The sequence below is a fragment of the Pinus tabuliformis genome, chromosome 2_1 (genome assembly GCF_031772625.1).
Source record: "Pinus tabuliformis cultivar Carrire ecotype Pingquan chromosome 2_1, CPIR1, whole genome shotgun sequence".
Taxonomy (NCBI): domain Eukaryota; kingdom Viridiplantae; phylum Streptophyta; class Pinopsida; order Pinales; family Pinaceae; genus Pinus; species Pinus tabuliformis.
This window is the reverse complement of record NC_142299.1, coordinates 552,616,914-552,635,523: the sequence shown is the minus strand read 5'-3', so window position 1 is coordinate 552,635,523 and position 18,610 is coordinate 552,616,914. Positions and strand designations below refer to the sequence as shown.

General features: G+C 40.3%; 1 protein-coding gene across 1 annotated transcript in view; it reads right to left on the bottom strand.

Moving 5' to 3' along the window:
- The window catches only part of LOC149201564 (uncharacterized), a 242,088-nt gene that overhangs the window by 164,906 nt on the left and 58,572 nt on the right, over nt 1-18,610 (bottom strand). The window contains exons 2-3 of the mRNA XM_089402955.1: nt 15,978-16,149; nt 15,756-15,805 (exon numbers count right to left, since the gene is read on the bottom strand). Coding sequence (XP_089259081.1) covers nt 15,756-15,805; nt 15,978-16,149 — 222 coding nt within the window. The remainder of the gene's footprint in view (nt 1-15,755; nt 15,806-15,977; nt 16,150-18,610) is intronic.

The following is an 18,610-nucleotide window of genomic DNA, read 5'->3' as shown; positions in this document are numbered from 1 at the left end:
AAGTTGGTGAGGTACTGTGGGCAGAACAGTACCTAACAAGGCAAAACCAAGGTAGAGGGAGTCACTACCGAGGCGGATTTCTAGCTAAGGAATCTAGATCAATGTTGCAGGTGCACAGAAGATCAGAGAGGTGCGACTTGACGATTGGCAGGAGGATTTCCAGAAGGGAAATCGAGACTCAGAGGGAGTCTAGAAAAGAACTTCCAAGCGAGAAGTAGAGAGACTCAGCAGGAGTTGAAGAGAGAACTTCCAGATGAAAGTAGAGAGACTCGGAGGAGTCGACAAGAAGAGCAGAGAGATGGCCATGAATGGGCTAAGGGATTAGGACAAGCTGGACGGGGCATCCAACTTTGTAGTCTGGAAGGCCAAGATCCTGTCCTTTCTAAATAGACATCTAATCAAGGCCTTCACCTTGAGAACAATGGCGATCCCAGTTGACCCGACTAATAATGAAAAGTACGAGGAGGCAATGGCCAAGGCGAAATGCATCATCCTTGCTGGGGTCAAGGATCATGTAGTCCAACATATTGCCGAGAAGGAGACGACAAAGAAAATGTGGGATGCCTTGAAGAAATTGTACCAGCATACTTCCATGCAGAGGAAGATGTTACTTGAGAATTAGCCGCGATCTACCATATGCAAAAGGGGGAGCAAATAGATCACTTCCTCGGTAGATTGAAGGAGATCCAAGATCAACTGACTTCCATAGGGGCCACGTCGAATCAGGAGTTAATGGTGAGGACCCCCTAAATGCAGTCTCCGAGGAGTGGGAGACATTTGTCCAGAGCATTCTGGGCAGGGCAGATCTTCTAGATTGGGAAGAATTATGGGTGGATCTTTGTCAAGAAGAGATCAGACGGCTGAGCAAGACGGGAAGTAGCAGCAAAGGAGACCGGATCAAAAAGGAAGAGGAAGAGGATGCAGCTCTGGCATCTACGAGAAAGCAGGAGAAGAGGAAGAAAAAGGACCTCTCCAAGGTCAAATGCTTCAACTGTGGGGAACTGGGTCATTATGCGAACCAGTGTCCGAGTAAGAAGAACAAGGGAGAGGCGTCTGACTCTAAGGTAGTGCCAGCGAAGGCGAAAAAGGAGGTAGAGGAGGATGACGATTGTGCCATGAGTGCTCATGTACCTCTAGAGAAGAGGTGGGGAGACATCGAGCTGTAGTCAGGAGGACTACAAGCGATGAGGGGCAGGATCCTTGAGGTACCCAAACTCTTGGATCAGATCCTTGCTACGGGAGCCCCGAAGTGAGAAGTAGCAGGACTAGCAGATGTCGGTAGAAATGGATGCGGATGAAGCGATAAAGAGTGCTACAGTGCAGTAGTCCCGAGCAGCGCAGAGCTAGCAAGCTGCAACAGTGCGAGAGGCATGGAAGACGTCGCAACAGTGCAAGATGGCACAGAGAGGTTTGTAGCGATGCAAGATGCAGGGAGTTGTTGCAACAGCGCAGAGGCAGTAGAGGGAGCACTTGTTAGCGGTAGAGAGAGCTTCAACATCGAGAGTGTTTCTAGCCTGACAGGGATGTTAGAAGTTGGGTGGATCAGTTACTTACTTCTCAGTAGCTGAGTTGCAGTGCAGTAGCAGTTGGTAGTAGCACGATGCAACATGATGAGAGGGGGATGCAGTACAGATGCAGTGTTGGGAGGATGGACCAACAGTAGCACGGATGCAGAGGGAGCTGTCGTATGGATGCAGCAGTGGCAGTGGCAGGGCCATGGGCCGTAGTACAGGATGCAGTGGTGCAGAGGATGTTGGGTTGGGAGGCCTAGCATCAGCACAGGTACTGTGTCGTATAATCAGAGTGATGCACAGTGTGGAGTGTTACTAGAGCACAGTCCTCGCTAAGATGGAGTGTTGATTTGTTGTAGCATCGAATGTGCTCTAGCCATGAAAATTGGTGGATAGGCTAAAGCACATGAGATCTCCAAGACCCAGAAATGGTTTGGGCAAATTCTAAACAGTTTGGGAGATATTAAAATAATTAATATTTTTAATGGAGTTCCCAAGTCTAAACTTAGGAAAAATAAAATATTAATGGGTATTAATATAAAATTGGGTTAGAAGGTTTCAAAATTCATGGATCAAGTCAAATTTAATCTTAGTCGTTGATTAGAGTCGTTGAAGGACCAACAGGAAAAGTATAAGAAGAGGCTTGAGGGTCAGTTGGAAGACACACCAGAGTGATCAATCATTCGATTTACTAGAGCAGGGTTTGCTAAGTAAAGTCGAATCAGTGATCAACAGCGAGGGGCAGTGAGTACTGGGCAAAGAGGCAGAGATAGTGCCGAGAGACCAACGCAGAAGCAGAGAGGCAGACGCAGAAGCCAGAGCAGGCCATGCAGAGCCCAGTAGAGACAGCGCAGAGGCCAGAGGGCCTGCATCATCCATGCATAGGGTCCCAGAGGCTGCGCAGTGCCTTAGAGGGCTGACGGAGATGGTTCTGAGGCTGACCTAGAGGCCAAGAGAGCTGACACAAAGCTTCAGTGTTGCTGGAGAGGGTTTCGTGGGGCAGGTTTTCTAAATACCTACTTCTGAATAGAGAAGTATTACTGTCAGTTTTTTTCTCTGTCGGGTGAGCCAGGTTGGCACCCAGTGGTACTCAAGGATATACTACATAATAATAAACCCTCAAAATTGCTGCAACGGTTTTCCCGCATTGGGTTTTTCCGGGGACGAGTTGTCCAAAAATAACAGTGTCATTTGTGTGTTTGTTTTCTTTCAATTGTTGATCTGTAGATCATTGAGACTGTATTGTGTTTATTTCGTTATTTATATGTTTAAATAACTTGTTCGCAATTAACAAATAGAAGAAATAAACCAGAAGAATACATATTAAATTTCTAACGGGTAATACTTAGAAATTTCAACACCTAGTGTGTGATCAGGGTCCAAGACCTCACTCCACCATCTCTGGTGTGTGATCAGGGTCCTCCTCCAACGGACACTCACTCAACATTGACTGTTGAACCCTCTGGGTTTCTTGGAGAATGTTTATCTGTACTGCAGACAAATCAGCACTCCCTCTTAAAGAGGGGTGATCTCCACAAGCCCCAACTTGTCTCTGAAGTACACAAACTTGTCCCTTGGCAACAGCTTCGTCAAAACATCAGTTGTTTGCTCATCGGTGGAGATGTACTTGAGCCTTATTGCTCTCCTTTGCACCATGTCACAGATGTAGTCATACTTGATCTCAATATGCTTCGACCTGTCATGGAACATGGTATTCTCTTAAAGATTCACACAACTTTGATTATCGCAGTGTATCACTGTTGGTTCCAACTCTTGGCCAAACAATCCTGCAAACAACTTCCAGATCCATATTGCTTTGGTACAAGCCTCATTGGCTGCAATGTATTCTGCTTCAATAGTGCTGAGTGCAATCGACCTATGCTTCCAGCTTATCCACGATATCATAGCAGATCCTAAACTGAAGCAAGCTCCCAGGGTACTTTTCCTGTCTTCAGCACTTCCTGCTCAATCAACGTCTATATATCCCTGAAGTTGTACATCCTTGTTTGCAGCATACCTCAAGCCATAGTTTATTGTACCACGCAAATATCTCAAGATGTACTTTGTTGCAATCCAATGCTCATGTCTTGGTTCTACCTGAAACTGGCTCAAGTTGTTCACAGCGAAGCAAATGTTTGGCTTGGTGTTAACCAAATACATCAACATACCAATCAATCGGCAGTGCATAGATGGATCTACCAATTTGGAGTCAAAGCCTCTTAACTTATTCAAATTAGTCACCATAGGAGTCGCAATGAATTTGCAATCCATCATACCGAATCTCTGAAGGATCTCTATCACATACTTTCCTTGATTGAGGAAGAATTCACCAGGTTTCTGCCATACTTCTAATCCCACGTAATAGTGCATCAACCCAAGATCCTTCATGTCAAATTAAGAAGCCAACTGCTTCTTGCATTGAATGATAAGAGGCTTGGCACCTGTCATAAAAAAATCGTCAACATATAATAATAAGATCACAATTGCATTCTTCAAAACCTTAAAGTAAGGGTTTGGATCAGCTAAGTAAATATTAAAATTTTGCAATTTTGGCAATGGAAAGAATTTTGGCATTAAGACTTAGGAAAAATGCGTGAGGAGGCACATTTAAATTTTGAAAAAGGAGGAGTCTCCAAACATTAGGAAAAAGGAAAAATTAATTGGATGGTGGAAGGAGGGAATTCAAACTCCTTGAGGAAATTTGATGGGGGAATAAAGAGACAAGAAAGGAGATCGATTAGGAGGGGCCACAAAAAGAGAGAAGCGCAACAAGGATAAATAGAAGAGACCAGCATCATTTTGGGGCCTTTTGTCATTTTAACTTCAGAGCTTGAGTTCTCATGCAGCTACTTGGCTCAAGACAAATAGTGTTGTTTAGCACAAGGGATTTCCAGGTGGAGATTCCAGCTCTTTCTTCAGTGAACCACGAATGTCACCCTAGTAGAGACTTTACCACATTTTGGAGTTGTTCCGGAGCTGATTTCAGGAGCACCTAATCAGTTTCTGCATATAGCCTAGGTGCAGTTGAAGAAATTCGCATCAATTGGAGAAGCAGCTACATTGCATGTCGATTTCTGAAACTTTAGAGGTGATTTCTCCTGGGATTTTGCTGGAGATTTGAGGAGGTTTGCAGGGTTGGATTTTGGGCATCCATACAGGCCGAATTTTTGTCTTCAAGTGTTGCGCAAAGGGTTTCTGGATGGGCCTCTGCAGGCTTTGGTGGAGCTGGGTTGGAGTGGCAACAAGGCACTAGAGTTGAAGCTGATTTTTAGTGAGATTTCAATGGACTTCGGGGGAATTTCAGGGAGTTTTGGCACTAGTTTTGGCAGAGTTATTTCCAGGAGTGCACATTTCTGGCTAGAGGAGGAACACACACTTTTTGGGGGTCACCGGGAGCGTTGGATTAGAGCCAACTCCTTTCTGAGTTTTATTGGGCATGTTGAGAAAAGGCACCAGCTAATTTCTCATAATTTTTTGGGTGCTCTAGAGGGTTGAAACACCTATTCCTTTCAGCCAGTAGCAGCAAAAAACCTAGCAGCAGGGCACAGTTCTTGTTGGAGAGATTTGCCAGTTTTTTAGCCATCTTTAAGACCTGGGTTTTGCCACCAACTTGCAGTAGAAAGCCCAGGTTCCTCTATTCCCATTGTTGTACTCAGATTTATCAATATTAATATAATGGCTCAGAATTTTGTTCATATTTCCTGTGTTTAATATCTATGATTGTGTATTTCTGAATTTCATAGCTATAGCTGGTTCATTACTGTTATTTACTGTATTTTTCCTATTAGGAATATTACATAACAGTGCCTAACAAAAATTAGCTGAATAGGATTATCGAAAGGAAGAACAGGACCATAGTGGGAGCAGCGAAGGAAATGATCTATGTTCAAGATTTGTCTATGTTTTTGTAGGCCGAGACCTGCAATACAACTGTTTATTTGCAGAGCAAGAGTCCTCACAGAGTATTAGAGGACATGACTCCTAAGGAGATGTTCACAAGAGTGAAATCAGATGTGAGCCATCTGCGCATCTTTGGTAGTCTAGTATATGTCCACATTCCTACAGAGAATATGATTAGGCTGGAGCCCTCATCAGAGAAGGGCATTTTTGTTGACTACAGTGAGGTCTCAAAGGTCTACATTCCAGGACAAAGAAGAGTCAACATCAGATGAAATGTTAGATTCGAAGAGGGCAAGACCTTTAGGAAATCTCAGGATACAAAGCTAGAAGGGGTAGAGGATCAGGAGCAAGAGGCTCCTAAGGTTGGATAGGGACCAGCAACACCAACAACAGGGACACAGCTTGTAGATTTGGAGTGAGATGTTCCTTCGAGCTCTACCAAGGCTAAGATGGACCGAACAAACCTTGAGATATGTTGAGGAGCATGTGGAGGCACCTAGCAGCACTTTCAGGTAGAGTACACCACTAGTGATATTTTTTCAATTATTTGGCCCTAACGAGTAGCATCGGTGATTTTGAGCCTTCCAATTTTGACGAGGTTGCATATGTGCAAGTCTGGAGGGATGCCATGGTGGAGGAGTATAGCTCCATCATGAGGAATGATGTGAGGGACATAGTGCCAAGACTTGAGGGAAAATCAGTGGACACTTATTGATGGATCTATAAGATCAAACATGTAACTGATGGCAGTGTCAAGAAGTACAAAGCGAGGTTCATGGTGAGAAGGTTCTCCTAGAATGAGGGAGTGGACTACAAGGAGACATTTGCACCTATCGCCAAATATGCATCCATTAGAGCAGTCATGTCCATTGCCTCAAAGATGGGGTAGAGGATACATCAGATGGATGTGAAGACTCCTTTCCTCAATAAGGTGATTAAGGAGGAGATGTATATTGAGTAGGAAAATCAGTGGACACTTATTGATGGATCTATAAGATCAAACATGTAACTGATGGCAGTGTCAAGAAGTACAAAGCGAGGTTCATGGTGAGAAGGTTCTCCTAGAATGAGGGAGTGGACTACAAGGAGACATTTGCACCTATCGCCAAATATGCATCCATTAGAGCAGTCATGTCCATTGCCTCAAAGATGGGGTAGAGGATACATCAGATGGATGTGAAGACTCCTTTCCTCAATAAGGTGATTAAGGAGGAGATGTATATTGAGTAGGAAAATCAGTGGACACTTATTGATGGATCTATAAGATCAAACATGTAACTGATGGCAGTGTCAAGAAGTACAAAGCGAGGTTCATGGTGAGAAGGTTCTCCTAGAATGAGGGAGTGGACTACAAGGAGACATTTGCACCTATCGCCAAATATGCATCCATTAGAGCAGTCATGTCCATTGCCTCAAAGATGGGGTAGAGGATACATCAGATGGATGTGAAGACTCCTTTCCTCAATAAGGTGATTAAGGAGGAGATGTATATTGAGTAGGAAAATCAGTGGACACTTATTGATGGATCTATAAGATCAAACATGTAACTGATGGCAGTGTCAAGAAGTACAAAGCGAGGTTCATGGTGAGAAGGTTCTCCTAGAATGAGGGAGTGGACTACAAGGAGACATTTGCACCTATCGCCAAATATGCATCCATTAGAGTAGTCATGTCCATTGCCTCAAAGATGGGGTAGAGGATACATCAGATGGATGTGAAGACTCCTTTCCTCAATAAGGTGATTAAGGAGGAGATGTATATTGAGTAGCCTCAAGGATTTGAGTTGCATAAGAGATATTTTCATGTATGCAAGTTGAAGAAGGTCGTTTATGGGCTGAAGCAGGCTTTGGGCACATTACACCAAGACCAATGGATATCTTTTTTGTTTGGGCTTCACCAAGAGTGAAGCAGACTCTAACTTGTACTATGTACTTGTTGAGGGTGAACCGCTTATCTTGGTCCTCTATGCAGAAGATCTTTTCTTGATGGGATCAAAGAAGCCAATAAAGATGTGCAAGGAGGACCTTGCTTCAGAGTTTGAGATGAAGGACATTGGATTGATGCATTACTTTTTGGGATTGGAGGTGTGGGAGCAGCCAAGAGAGATTTTCCTAGGGAAAGGCAAGTATGCAATTGATATCTTGAGGAGATTTCAGATGGAGGACTGCAGGTCGATGTCTACACCTATGACCACCAACTTGAAGAAGCTAAGTGCTTCTGAGGGAGAGTTGGTGGATTCCACATTGTATAGGCAGCTAATCGGGGCCTTAATATATGTAGTCAACTCTAGGTCAGATATCTATGATGTGTACACACTCAGCTAGTTCATGGTGACGCTGAGACAGGTTCATTGGGTGGTAGTGAAGCATGTGCTAAGATACTTGCAAGGTAAAGTGGACTTTGGACTAAGATATATTGGAGTTGATGGAGTAGAGTTGCAGGGGTACACAAATTCTAATTGGGATGGGAGTGCTATGGACAAAAATCCACATCTGGATGTTGTTTCAGCTTGGGATTAGCGATGATCTCGTGGTGTAGCAAGAAGCAACGGTCAATGGCACTTAGCTCAGCAGAGGTAGAGTACATGGCAGCGAGTCTAGCGAGTTGTGAGGCCATATGGCTTCGCAAGATGCTCACAGGGTTATTTGGGCTTGAGTTGGATCCCACAGTCAGTCACTATGATAATTAGAGTTGCATTAAGCTCTCTAAAAATCTTGTGTTTCATGATAGATCCAAACATATAGAAATCAAATCACTTCATTAGAGATAGGGTCCAGAGAGGTGTTGTGAGCTTGCAGTACCTTTCCACATAGGTGCAGGTGGAAGATATTCTCACCAAGCCTCTAGTGAAAGGGAAGTTCGTGTTTTACAACGACAAGCTGGGGGTGGTGAAGAATCACTTTCTTGCTAGGAGGGAGTGTTGAAGTTTTTTGTAGCTTCATAAGGTCTTCTACATGAGCTTGGTGTCTTAGCGTGTAGGAGATAGATGATTGCCTCTTTAGGTGTTTACTTGGTGGACTAAGTGATTTATGACTTCTTTCCTAAATCTAACTTTGGAAAAGTACAAAAGTCAATTAATTATTGTGGGCTATTAAGCCAAAGTACTAAGAATAAATAATAAAATTATTTAAGTGACTTGGATATGATCTCAATCATTGATATCAAGTGAGGTGAGATCAAATCTTGGTCATTAATCACTTAGGAGCTAAGTCGTATTTATGTGTTCGTGTCTCGTGTCCTCGTGTTATGTGACTTAGATATGATCTCAATCATTGTTATCAAGTGAAGCGAGATCAAATCTCGACCGTTAATCACTAGGAGCTAAGTCACATAACACGAGGACACGAGACACGGACACATAAATACGAGTATTCGACACGAGACACAATGATGCAGAAGCATACAGCTCAGCAATTTCATTATGTTCTAATTAACTTAGGGGGTCTTGTGTTTTCAAGGAAGTTGGATTCCTATGTATGTAATTATTAATGTTTTGAGTGATTAGAATAGGAATTAATTAGATATTGTGAGGATATTTGTAAATGCTCTCGAATGTAGGAGAACATGAGTGATGATGACTGATGATGAGAGAGTTGGAAATCAATTATAAGTCTTAGACTAGGAAGTGGTGTCATGATTCGTGGAACTAGAGAGGATTCTTAGGAATTACTGGAGTTAAAAGTGGACTTCGAGGATATTCAAGATTTAGTTCAGCAGATTAAGGATCTGAACCAAAATTGGTTAAACAGAACCTTTTGTATAAATATAAGCCTAAAAGGCATAGTAGAAAATAGAGGGTCAGTCAGTCAGTTAAGCCTATGAGCAGAAAAGGAAAGGCCACTGATATAGAAGATCAGGCAGAGGAAGAAATTCATGTGTAAATGTTTGTTTGTTAATACAGATTACTCGATTCTGAGTTTATATGATGTGTATTGTGTAATTGAATTATAGATTGTGTGTGATTAAAGTAATTCTACGTAACTTCAGTTACAGGTGTGCAGAATCAGAGAAGGAGTAACAGAGAAGTGTGTTACGTGGTTGCGCACAGACAGTGTTGGAGAGAACCTTCACAGCGAAGGTATAACTGTAAGGTTTCCAAAAAAACCTAAGGATTATTGAAAGAAGCATAAAGGTGCGAGTGGAGATTGAGATCAGAGCAAGTGAAAATCGTAAGGTGAGGACAAATACACAGGCAGAAAGCCGAACGAATAGGCTATTACACAGTAAGAGCCAAAAGAACGTATCAGCACACAGGAACCATTAGATCAGTCAAATCAATGAATGAGAACAAGGGAGATAGACGACTAAGATTAAGTTGCACAAATGAAGCCAAGAAGATGAATGGTGGAGATTAAGCGATAACCCTTTATTAAGCAAGTTTCTTTAAGTTTCATATTGAGCACGTGGATGGTATTCGCAAGGGTAAGCAGTTTCTCGTGCGCCCTAAAGGTGGTAAGCAATCTTTCTAAAATTCACGTGATTAACCTTAGACGCCGACACGTAGCAAACGGTGGAAAGAGAAAACCACTTTTCTCGCGTGCTCTCGACCTGATATCGATCGTGCACGATTCTACACGAGATTGCGCGATAGCCGTTGAATCAAGCGAGATTGATCAACGGTGGAGATCAGCCAAGCTGGTTGGCGATCGAGTGACGCGACAGTCATTGGATTGGGCGGAGCAGATCAATGGTAGAGATCATCCAGGTTAGTTAATGATCGGGTGACGCGATAACTGTCGGATCAAGGAATGTGATCGACGGCAGAGATTTAACGCGCTAAGGAGAGCATCGAAATATGTGAAAAAGGTTGAAGAATGGCGGAAAGGTAAGGTTTAAGTGTGTTTATGAGATATTTCTATTATACAAGAATTATAATAGAAATAAGCGGGATTAGTGTATTTCGGGTTAAGTTAAGAATTAACCAAAGTTTATGAAGGGTTGTGTAAGGTTTCGCTTAAAGGTTTATCAAAGGTTTAGACTTTGGATAGCTAAGTCAAACGTTTCCGCATAGAGTTTAATTAAGGAGCCTTAAACTTTGATTAAGTGAAGATTTTACTAAGACAAAGGAATATTTAGAATTCCTGGGACACACATAGTGTGACATGTAATCTTAATTTGCATACTGTGGGTATATGCGGCTTAGGTTGCATCATTGGGGAATATGCAGCTTAGGCTGGCGTCACACAGCGAACCCGGAGACAAGACACAAGGGACATGTTTTATATATATATATATAATACTGAAATATAGTTCTTGATCCATATTTAGTGATCCATATTAAGTTACTGAAATATAGTATTAGTTTATTAATTTACTACATCAATGATGTTCATTGCTCACAGTTCAATATTCATTCTTGAATCTTCATGTTATTAACTTATTAAACAGATTGAGAACTAAATCAAGGATCTCAATAGGGGCATTCTGCATATTGCACATGTGACATCAAACTGATATTTTCTTTCTCGGTAGTTCTAGCTCTCTTGTTGACTAGTATATGAATGTGACTTACTTGACTTGCACATCCTAGAAAATGTGGGCAATTGCAAGATAGACTCAACTTTGTAGACCCCTATATATTTAAGTCAACTCTCTGTAGCCATTGAAATTTGCAATTAAAATAAAACAATGGATATATATGCATGCTTTCTTCATTGGTCAAACTTCGAGATATGCAGGGAGTCGAAAAATGTTTTAAAGAGTAGGAATTCGATGGCCTAAGTTATGATATCAAAGTGCCTAATGTGCTAATTGATGCCTATATCACAAAAGGAATGATTGAAAAGGCAAGTCGCAGAGTCTTTCTTGAACATGTTTTAGAAAAAGGAGGAAAACCAAATTTCAAAACATGGGAAATGTTTGTGGATGGATATTTAGAGAACAAGCAAATGAATCGAGCTATAGAGACCATGAAGAAAGTTATTTCAAAAGTTAAAAATCGTGAATGGCAGTCGGCACCTGAAAAGGCACTTGAATACATTGATACAAATTATATAGATATGGGCATATGGAATACAAGAAAATGTTAACCTAGCCCCCACGCACTCCAAAACAAGAAATTTAAGCCCCAAACCACGAGCTCCAAACCATGAATGCTATTATCCAGGACCCAGGTCGATGTGAAGTTGACAGTTGGGAATCGCTAAAGGAACTTCCAACACAACACAACAACGACTCCAGCAAGCTTCGACGGCGAAAAAACAAAAAAATGAACCATGTGCGGGCTTTATGAGTGACTTTTCGTGGGACACGTGTCCTAAGAGGCAAAAACGTTAGGGCAAATTTTCGCCACATCTAAAACATAGGTCGCAAATGGAGGACACGATAAAAACTGTTTTGGACACGTTTTAGGTCGTATTTCGTGTCCGACACGTGAAATGTGAAAATTTTTGAATCTAACACATCAGAAACCCCTACTGCAATATCTGGTTTACTATCTCCTACTTGTTTTTTGCATCAACAAGTTATTTAAATACATAAATATCGAAGTAAACACAAATGCAGCCTTCACAAATATACAGATCAACAATTGAAATAAACTAAGACAACACAAGGGGCACTATTATTTTTGGACAATCGTCCCCAGAAAAAACCCAATGCGGGAAAACTGGTGCAGCATATATGAGGGTTTTATTATTAAGCAGATTTCTGAATACAACTAGGGTGCCAGAAATGGCTCACCTTTCAAGGAATATCCTTGGGAGCAATACCTCTATCCAGAGACAGATATTCTGGCTGATCAACAACCAGATGAACAATCCCACGGTGACTCCGATTGTTCCTTGTGTTGGACAGCGAAAGCTGCTCCACACACTCTAAAACTACGTCACCCTCTTCGGAACTGCGTCACCCTCTCTGGCTCTGCATCAGCTAATCAGCTCTCAGTCTCTCCCATTGAATCACCTCAGTGCAGCCTCTGATGCTCACTACGTCCTCTGCGTCAACTTCTTTTGCCCTCTGCGTCCTCTGCACTGGCCTCTTTAGCCTCTGTGTCAACCCTTGCTGCCTCTGCGTCAGCCCTCCTAGGCTTTGCGCTGCCTCTCTAATATGTATCCTTCAACCTTGGATCGAAATCCCTTGTTGAACTGCCCCTCGCTGTAACTGATCACTCACTCGATTTCCTCAGCAAACCCTGCCTCAGAAAATGGAATTCTTGATCTCTCTTGGTGTGTCTCCAAGTGACCCTCAAACCTCCTCTTATACTTTTCCTATTGACGATTCAACGGTCGAGATTAAGTCCCTAGTCAACGGCTAAGATTAAATTTGGCTTGATCCTCGTTATTTAGAACTTTCTCACCCATATTATATCAATACACATTAATATTTTAATTTTCCTAAGTTTAGACTTAGGAACTCCATTAAAAATATTAATTATTTTAATATCTCTTCATCTTAGTGGAATTTCTCCAAACGATTTTTGAGTCTTGGACATGTCATGTGCCTTAGCCTCTCCACCAATTTGCATGGCTAGAGCACATTCGATGCTACCAACAATCAACATGAAATACGAGACACGTGACCTTGAGGGACGTGTCTTGTGACTTAGCTTAGGAGATTAGGGTTAGGGATTTAGCTTAACGAAGTTATAAAATACACCTAAGGAAGAGGTGAAGTCACACAAGTGGAGAGAGGGATTTTCTCCAAAGCGAGAGGCTCACCTAGACTAAGGAGAAAGAGGAAGAGTGCAAGGTGATTTGGGAGTATTTCCAAAAGGCTGAGATGTGGAGATCGAGGGAGGCCAAATTGTTGAAGCGTGAAAGAGGTTACAAATTGGAGAGGTTGATTTATCTAGGGTCGAATTGCTAGTGAGAGATGGGCCGAATACTCTAGGCCAAATTTCTTCAAGCACTGATTTCCAAAGGACTGAAATTTCTTGGGCCAAATTATTCCCAGTGGGGTTGAGTTACAAGTTTCAGTCATTGCATTTTTCGATGTATTTTCTTTGTGGGTCAAAACCTAGATTTTCTTCAGATTATTAAATGAAGGAGAATTGTTATGGGTGTACATTTGTTGTTGTGATGTGATAGATCTCTATTTTTTTTGTTAGGTAATGTGGGTCCTAAGATGACTGGCACGCCTAAGTTGTGGCTTGAGTAGCCACGACCCAAGGGCATCTAAGCAGTCAAGATCACCACAGGATTGCACTCGACCTGGGCTACAGCAGCCCTTAGCATGGTTGGATTTTTGCCAACGAAGTTTTGAAGCAGTGACCTTTTCACCACAAAGTGCCTTAACAAAACACCCGGTCACTGTGTATTCTATGCTCCATGGGCGTGATAGATCTCTATTTTTATTTTTCTGTTGCAAGTTATTAATTTCTAGAAGTTAAATACCAGTGATTTTATCTTCTGGTAATTCAGAATTTTGTTTAATAATTTTATGGGAATAAAAATTATTGAGGTATAAATAAATATGGGTTGGTATTGGATATTTAACAGTCTTACCTACCATAGAGGACTTAGAACCAAAAACTCAGGTAGAGTTGGCATTTGCAGAAGATGTCCAAAACTAGCAGATAGGGGCAATGTGGCCTTTGGCAATCAAGTTGAAAGAACAACTTCCAAGAAAGGCAAAATTGTACTCTATAGAGAAGGTCGAGGAAAAATTTCCTCACCTCATTCAGTAAAAGCTTTTGGGGACCAAAAGCCCCCCTAAATGGGGAGGTATGATTTGGAATAGATTATTATATAATTTGTCATCTAACTTGGTACTTTCTTGGTGGAAAACTTAAAGTAATTGCCTTGCAATGCCCATTTTAGTGGTAGGTCTCAGTTTGGAAATTTAGGGTTTGGAACCCCTTCAAAAGCCATTTTGATGCATCAAACAACACTTTTTGGTGTCAAAACTTTTGACAGCATAGCTCCCAGCCCTTAAACGTCATTCTACACATCGATACTTTTCCAATGTTATGAATCACTTCAATTAAAGCTCATATGTGGAAGCTATGCCTCTGCAAGTTGACTTACCTTATTGATCACCATGATATTGAGCGAATGTCGTCTCCACCTCTATTACTCACACATGTGGGCTAACCACGTGTGGACATTCAAGAAGATTCTAGAGGATCCAAAACCTAACACTAATTTAGGATGAAGGCATGAAAAAGCCCTAACCCTAGACAACTATCAAGCTTTGTTAAATACTGAGCCATTAGGAGGACAAAGGGCTCCATTCTTTACCATTGTACTTGTTCCATACTTGAGTAGAGCATCTAGAAGTGGGATTTGAGAGCATAACAAAGGAGGAAAAGGATTCTATAGCAGCCATTCATGCCACAATGTCAAAGATAACTCGATAGTGACTGCCCCCTTTCTTTGTACTTACATTTTCTAACTAAAGAAAAGAGAGCAGAGCATAGGCCTCACCTTGTAGCTAGGATTTCTCCCATTTCAGGTTTCCCAATATACATCTTGTGTTTATTGTGTGGATGGTATATTCATTTGTTTGTTCTTTCATTTTCATATTACAGTTATTTTCATAAATTTGAGGAATAATCTAGTGATAAAAAACCTGATATCTAAGGAAATAAACCTACATAACAAAAGATTTCAGTGCACTACAAGATCTGTTATGATGAGCTATTCTAGTGGAATATCCAAAGCAGTCTACAAATTATCCCCCAAAGAGATAGGAATTGAGACAGAGCATAAAAGTTGAAACTTAAAACCAATGACTTGGCACCAAAGTTTTCACATTCAGACTCGGCAAAGATTTAGCCGGCCTAAAAATCAGGAAGACTCAGTGCCTCAGGAAAATCTTGGGAAAGACTCGGCAAATACAAAATATAGTAATTTTTGTGAAAAAAAAAATATATAATAATGGCATTCCAATCCATATAAATTATAAAACCAGTCTATGAACAAATTCATAAGATCATTTTATAAATATGATAGTACAACATTTGGCACCTGATATTTATCTACAAAACAATGAACTAATACATGATCCTGTGATCATATTCACAGATCGTACCAAGTTCAACAATTATCAATAAGCAATCAACTACATAACTCATAGTCTCATAACATAATTAGAAAATCAAAAGAGACAATTTCTCCATTTCCATTCTTGAGTTTTATGCAAAAAGGGCAACTCGGGAGGTGGAATGAATCTCTGTAACTTGGGGCATAGCAGACAAAAGGTTTCTGGTTTGGTTTAAAATAAGGTAAAAAGCTCTCATCCACCATCAATATTGATTTATCCAAGGTTTTAAAGTTTTCCTTCAGACAGAATCTTCAAAAGCAAAATGATCAATTTTAAACTTTAAACCAATCTTAAGAACTGGTAATTGTTTTAAAGAGAGACAAATGTAGATCCAATAACTGGACAGAGGCCTAGGAATACCTGAACTGGTCATCATAAGCACCTGAAGATATTATAGCTTTTTCAAAAATCTGCATAACAGAGTCAAAATCAATCTAATTTAGTTTTCAGTGCCCTTTGTAGACTATTTCCTAACCTCAGACATACGAATTATAAATAAGTTTATAGGAATCAAGACATATGTGAATCTAAAATATTAGTAAGAGCTCCAATACAATTCAGAAAAAGTGTTGCTTGCAGTACTGTAGGATTGCTAGTAATGCCACGGACTCCACTTTGAATAAGTGGCTTCAAGTCTCTAACTGGACGCCTAAGATTGTCATAGTAAGGACTCTGCCCCTGCTGCTCATAAAGCTCATGTAAAATTGTTTTATTTTCCACTTTAATCTTTGGTTCTGCCAGTGCACACCTCAGCCTGCAAGCACCCAATCTAAGAATATCACAAATGATAAAATCAAAATGGTTCATCATATCTTAATTTGTACATTCCAATTAGTAAACAGCTGGTACATTAGTATATGAAAAGAGAGCATCGATACTAGCACTAGCATAACAAACTATTAAGTTTCCTATTACTTACTCCTTTTAGCACTTGGGATAACAAATGTTTTGTCTTTTAGTTGTTGGATTGTTGAGAAGCTAAAAAATCATCAGAAGCATCTCCTTAATAACAGGGTAGGCTCTTGTTGAATTTTACTTAACTTTCCATGATTGAGGGTAGTAGTACACATAAATGGATAGAGAATGGAAGGTGGAATAACTACTAGCTCTGTCTGTGACATTAGCTAGCTGCTGCTACTAGACCATTTCGTTTTCTCTGAATGGAGCATGAAAGCCACAAGGAGTATCAAGAAAAAAATTGGCAGTGTTGTCGCACATACTGTCCAGGCAGCGCGACAACGCTCAGACCAGGGGCCGTCTCCCTAATCCCCGATCTCTCCGTTTAAGCCGTCTCCCGAGGCTAAGGGGGGTAGACCCTATGGGATAAAGGAAGACCAACTGTGGACCAGTTGGGTTGGGACTCGGGAGACACAACAAGGCAATTTAGCACCTGATTGATTTTAGAAATTAATGTACCAGTGCCTTATGGAGTTAATGATTAAATGATTATTTATTGAATGTTGCAGAAATATGAACCTTGTAAAACAATCATTCATCATCAAATAACCCAAGCAATGCAAAATATTCAATATACTCACAACACTATAATAATGATCCAGCAATTAAATTTATAAAGATTGAATACATTAAACCACCATACAATTTAAATGTCAACCAATTACTACTTTCATATAGCTAACTTTAAATAAACATTTAAGTGCATTTAACTATAGGAAAGTGGAACATAGATACCACAAAGGACACCAAAAATGAATTTTCAATTTTTAGTTAAGCTTTTCAAAAATTTTAATTTTTATATATTTTCATATTTTTAAATAAAATACAACTAAACTAAGCAAAAACTAAAGTAAATATAACTTAAAATTATTAAAATCTAATTCTAAAATCAAAGTCCTAAACTAAACTAAAACTAAAAAAATTAAAAGTTAAGCTGAAAGAAAATGAAAAAGAACAAATCAAAACCCTTTTCATTTTTTTTATTTTATATTTTATATATATATATATAAAATTCTAGATTTAAATTTTAACTAAGACAAAACTAAAATCAAATAAATCTAAAACTAAAACTAAACTTTAATTCAAAATCTAAATATTAAATTAATCTAGATCAAATGAAAAAAAAAATTATATATTTTTTTAAATGATTAAATGAAAATCTAAAAAATAAATCAAACCCTAAATATTAATCTTAATCTAAATCAATCTAAATGAAAACAAAAATTTAAATCTAAATCTAAACCAAATAAAGATCTAACTAAGAAAAATAAAACGAAAATTGAATATATCTAAACCCCAAACTAAATTAAAATGGATATATAAAAAAAATGGAAAACTAAACATAACCCAAATACACATATTCTAAATAAATAAATAAAAAGAACGAGTTTGTTGTTTGCTTGTTGTATGCAAGTGTGCGTGAGGGAGAGAAAACGCGAGCAAGCCGAGGGAGTCGAGGAGGCTATGTGCTGCGGGGTCGACTTAAAGGCCGAGGATGGGACGGATGCACGCAAATGAGGAAGGGAGCTGGAGTGGTGTACAGGGAATGACGCAAGTTTAGGAGCTGCGTGGAAGTGAAGCTCAGTCCTAGCAGTACGCAGAGAAAGGATAGCCGCGGGAGAATGCAAGTAGTTGGCTAGACGCAGGGAGAGAGGGAGCTGCGTGGAGAGATTCTGTGAAAAAGAACGGATTTGCAATGTTTGGGCAGAGATGATATGGTTGCGTGGAATGGAACAGCAAAAGTGAGGCTGCCAGAGGGATGCGATGGCACTGAACAGCAGCGAGAAAGAGCGTTGAAACCGTAGCAATGAGGAAAAGATAACGATTTCGTGCAGCTGGAAAGTGTGACGACTGCTACAGGATGCATGCAGGATCAACAGCAAATTGAGAAGTCGTGGAATGGAAGGGCTGCCCCTCGTTTATAGGTGAAAGAAATATGACAGCAGCAAAACCCTTAATGAATTTTTTTTTTGAAAATAACTTTGCTGGACAATAAACAAAATGGAAAATTGCTGCCAAATAAAACCCCAAAAAATTTCTCCAGATTTGGACAAGATCTGAAATCCTATACTGCAAAATGATGCACCTGCAAAAGCTAGTTCTGAGGCCAGATCTTACCCTCCAGGGCCTAGATCTGGCTTCAAAATCAAATTTCGACTTCAGATCTGCAACCTGCAACCTGTTCCTAAAAACAATGAAAACAAACAGCCAGAACCTGAAAATGCAATAAATAAATGAAACCCTAAGAACCAGCTAAA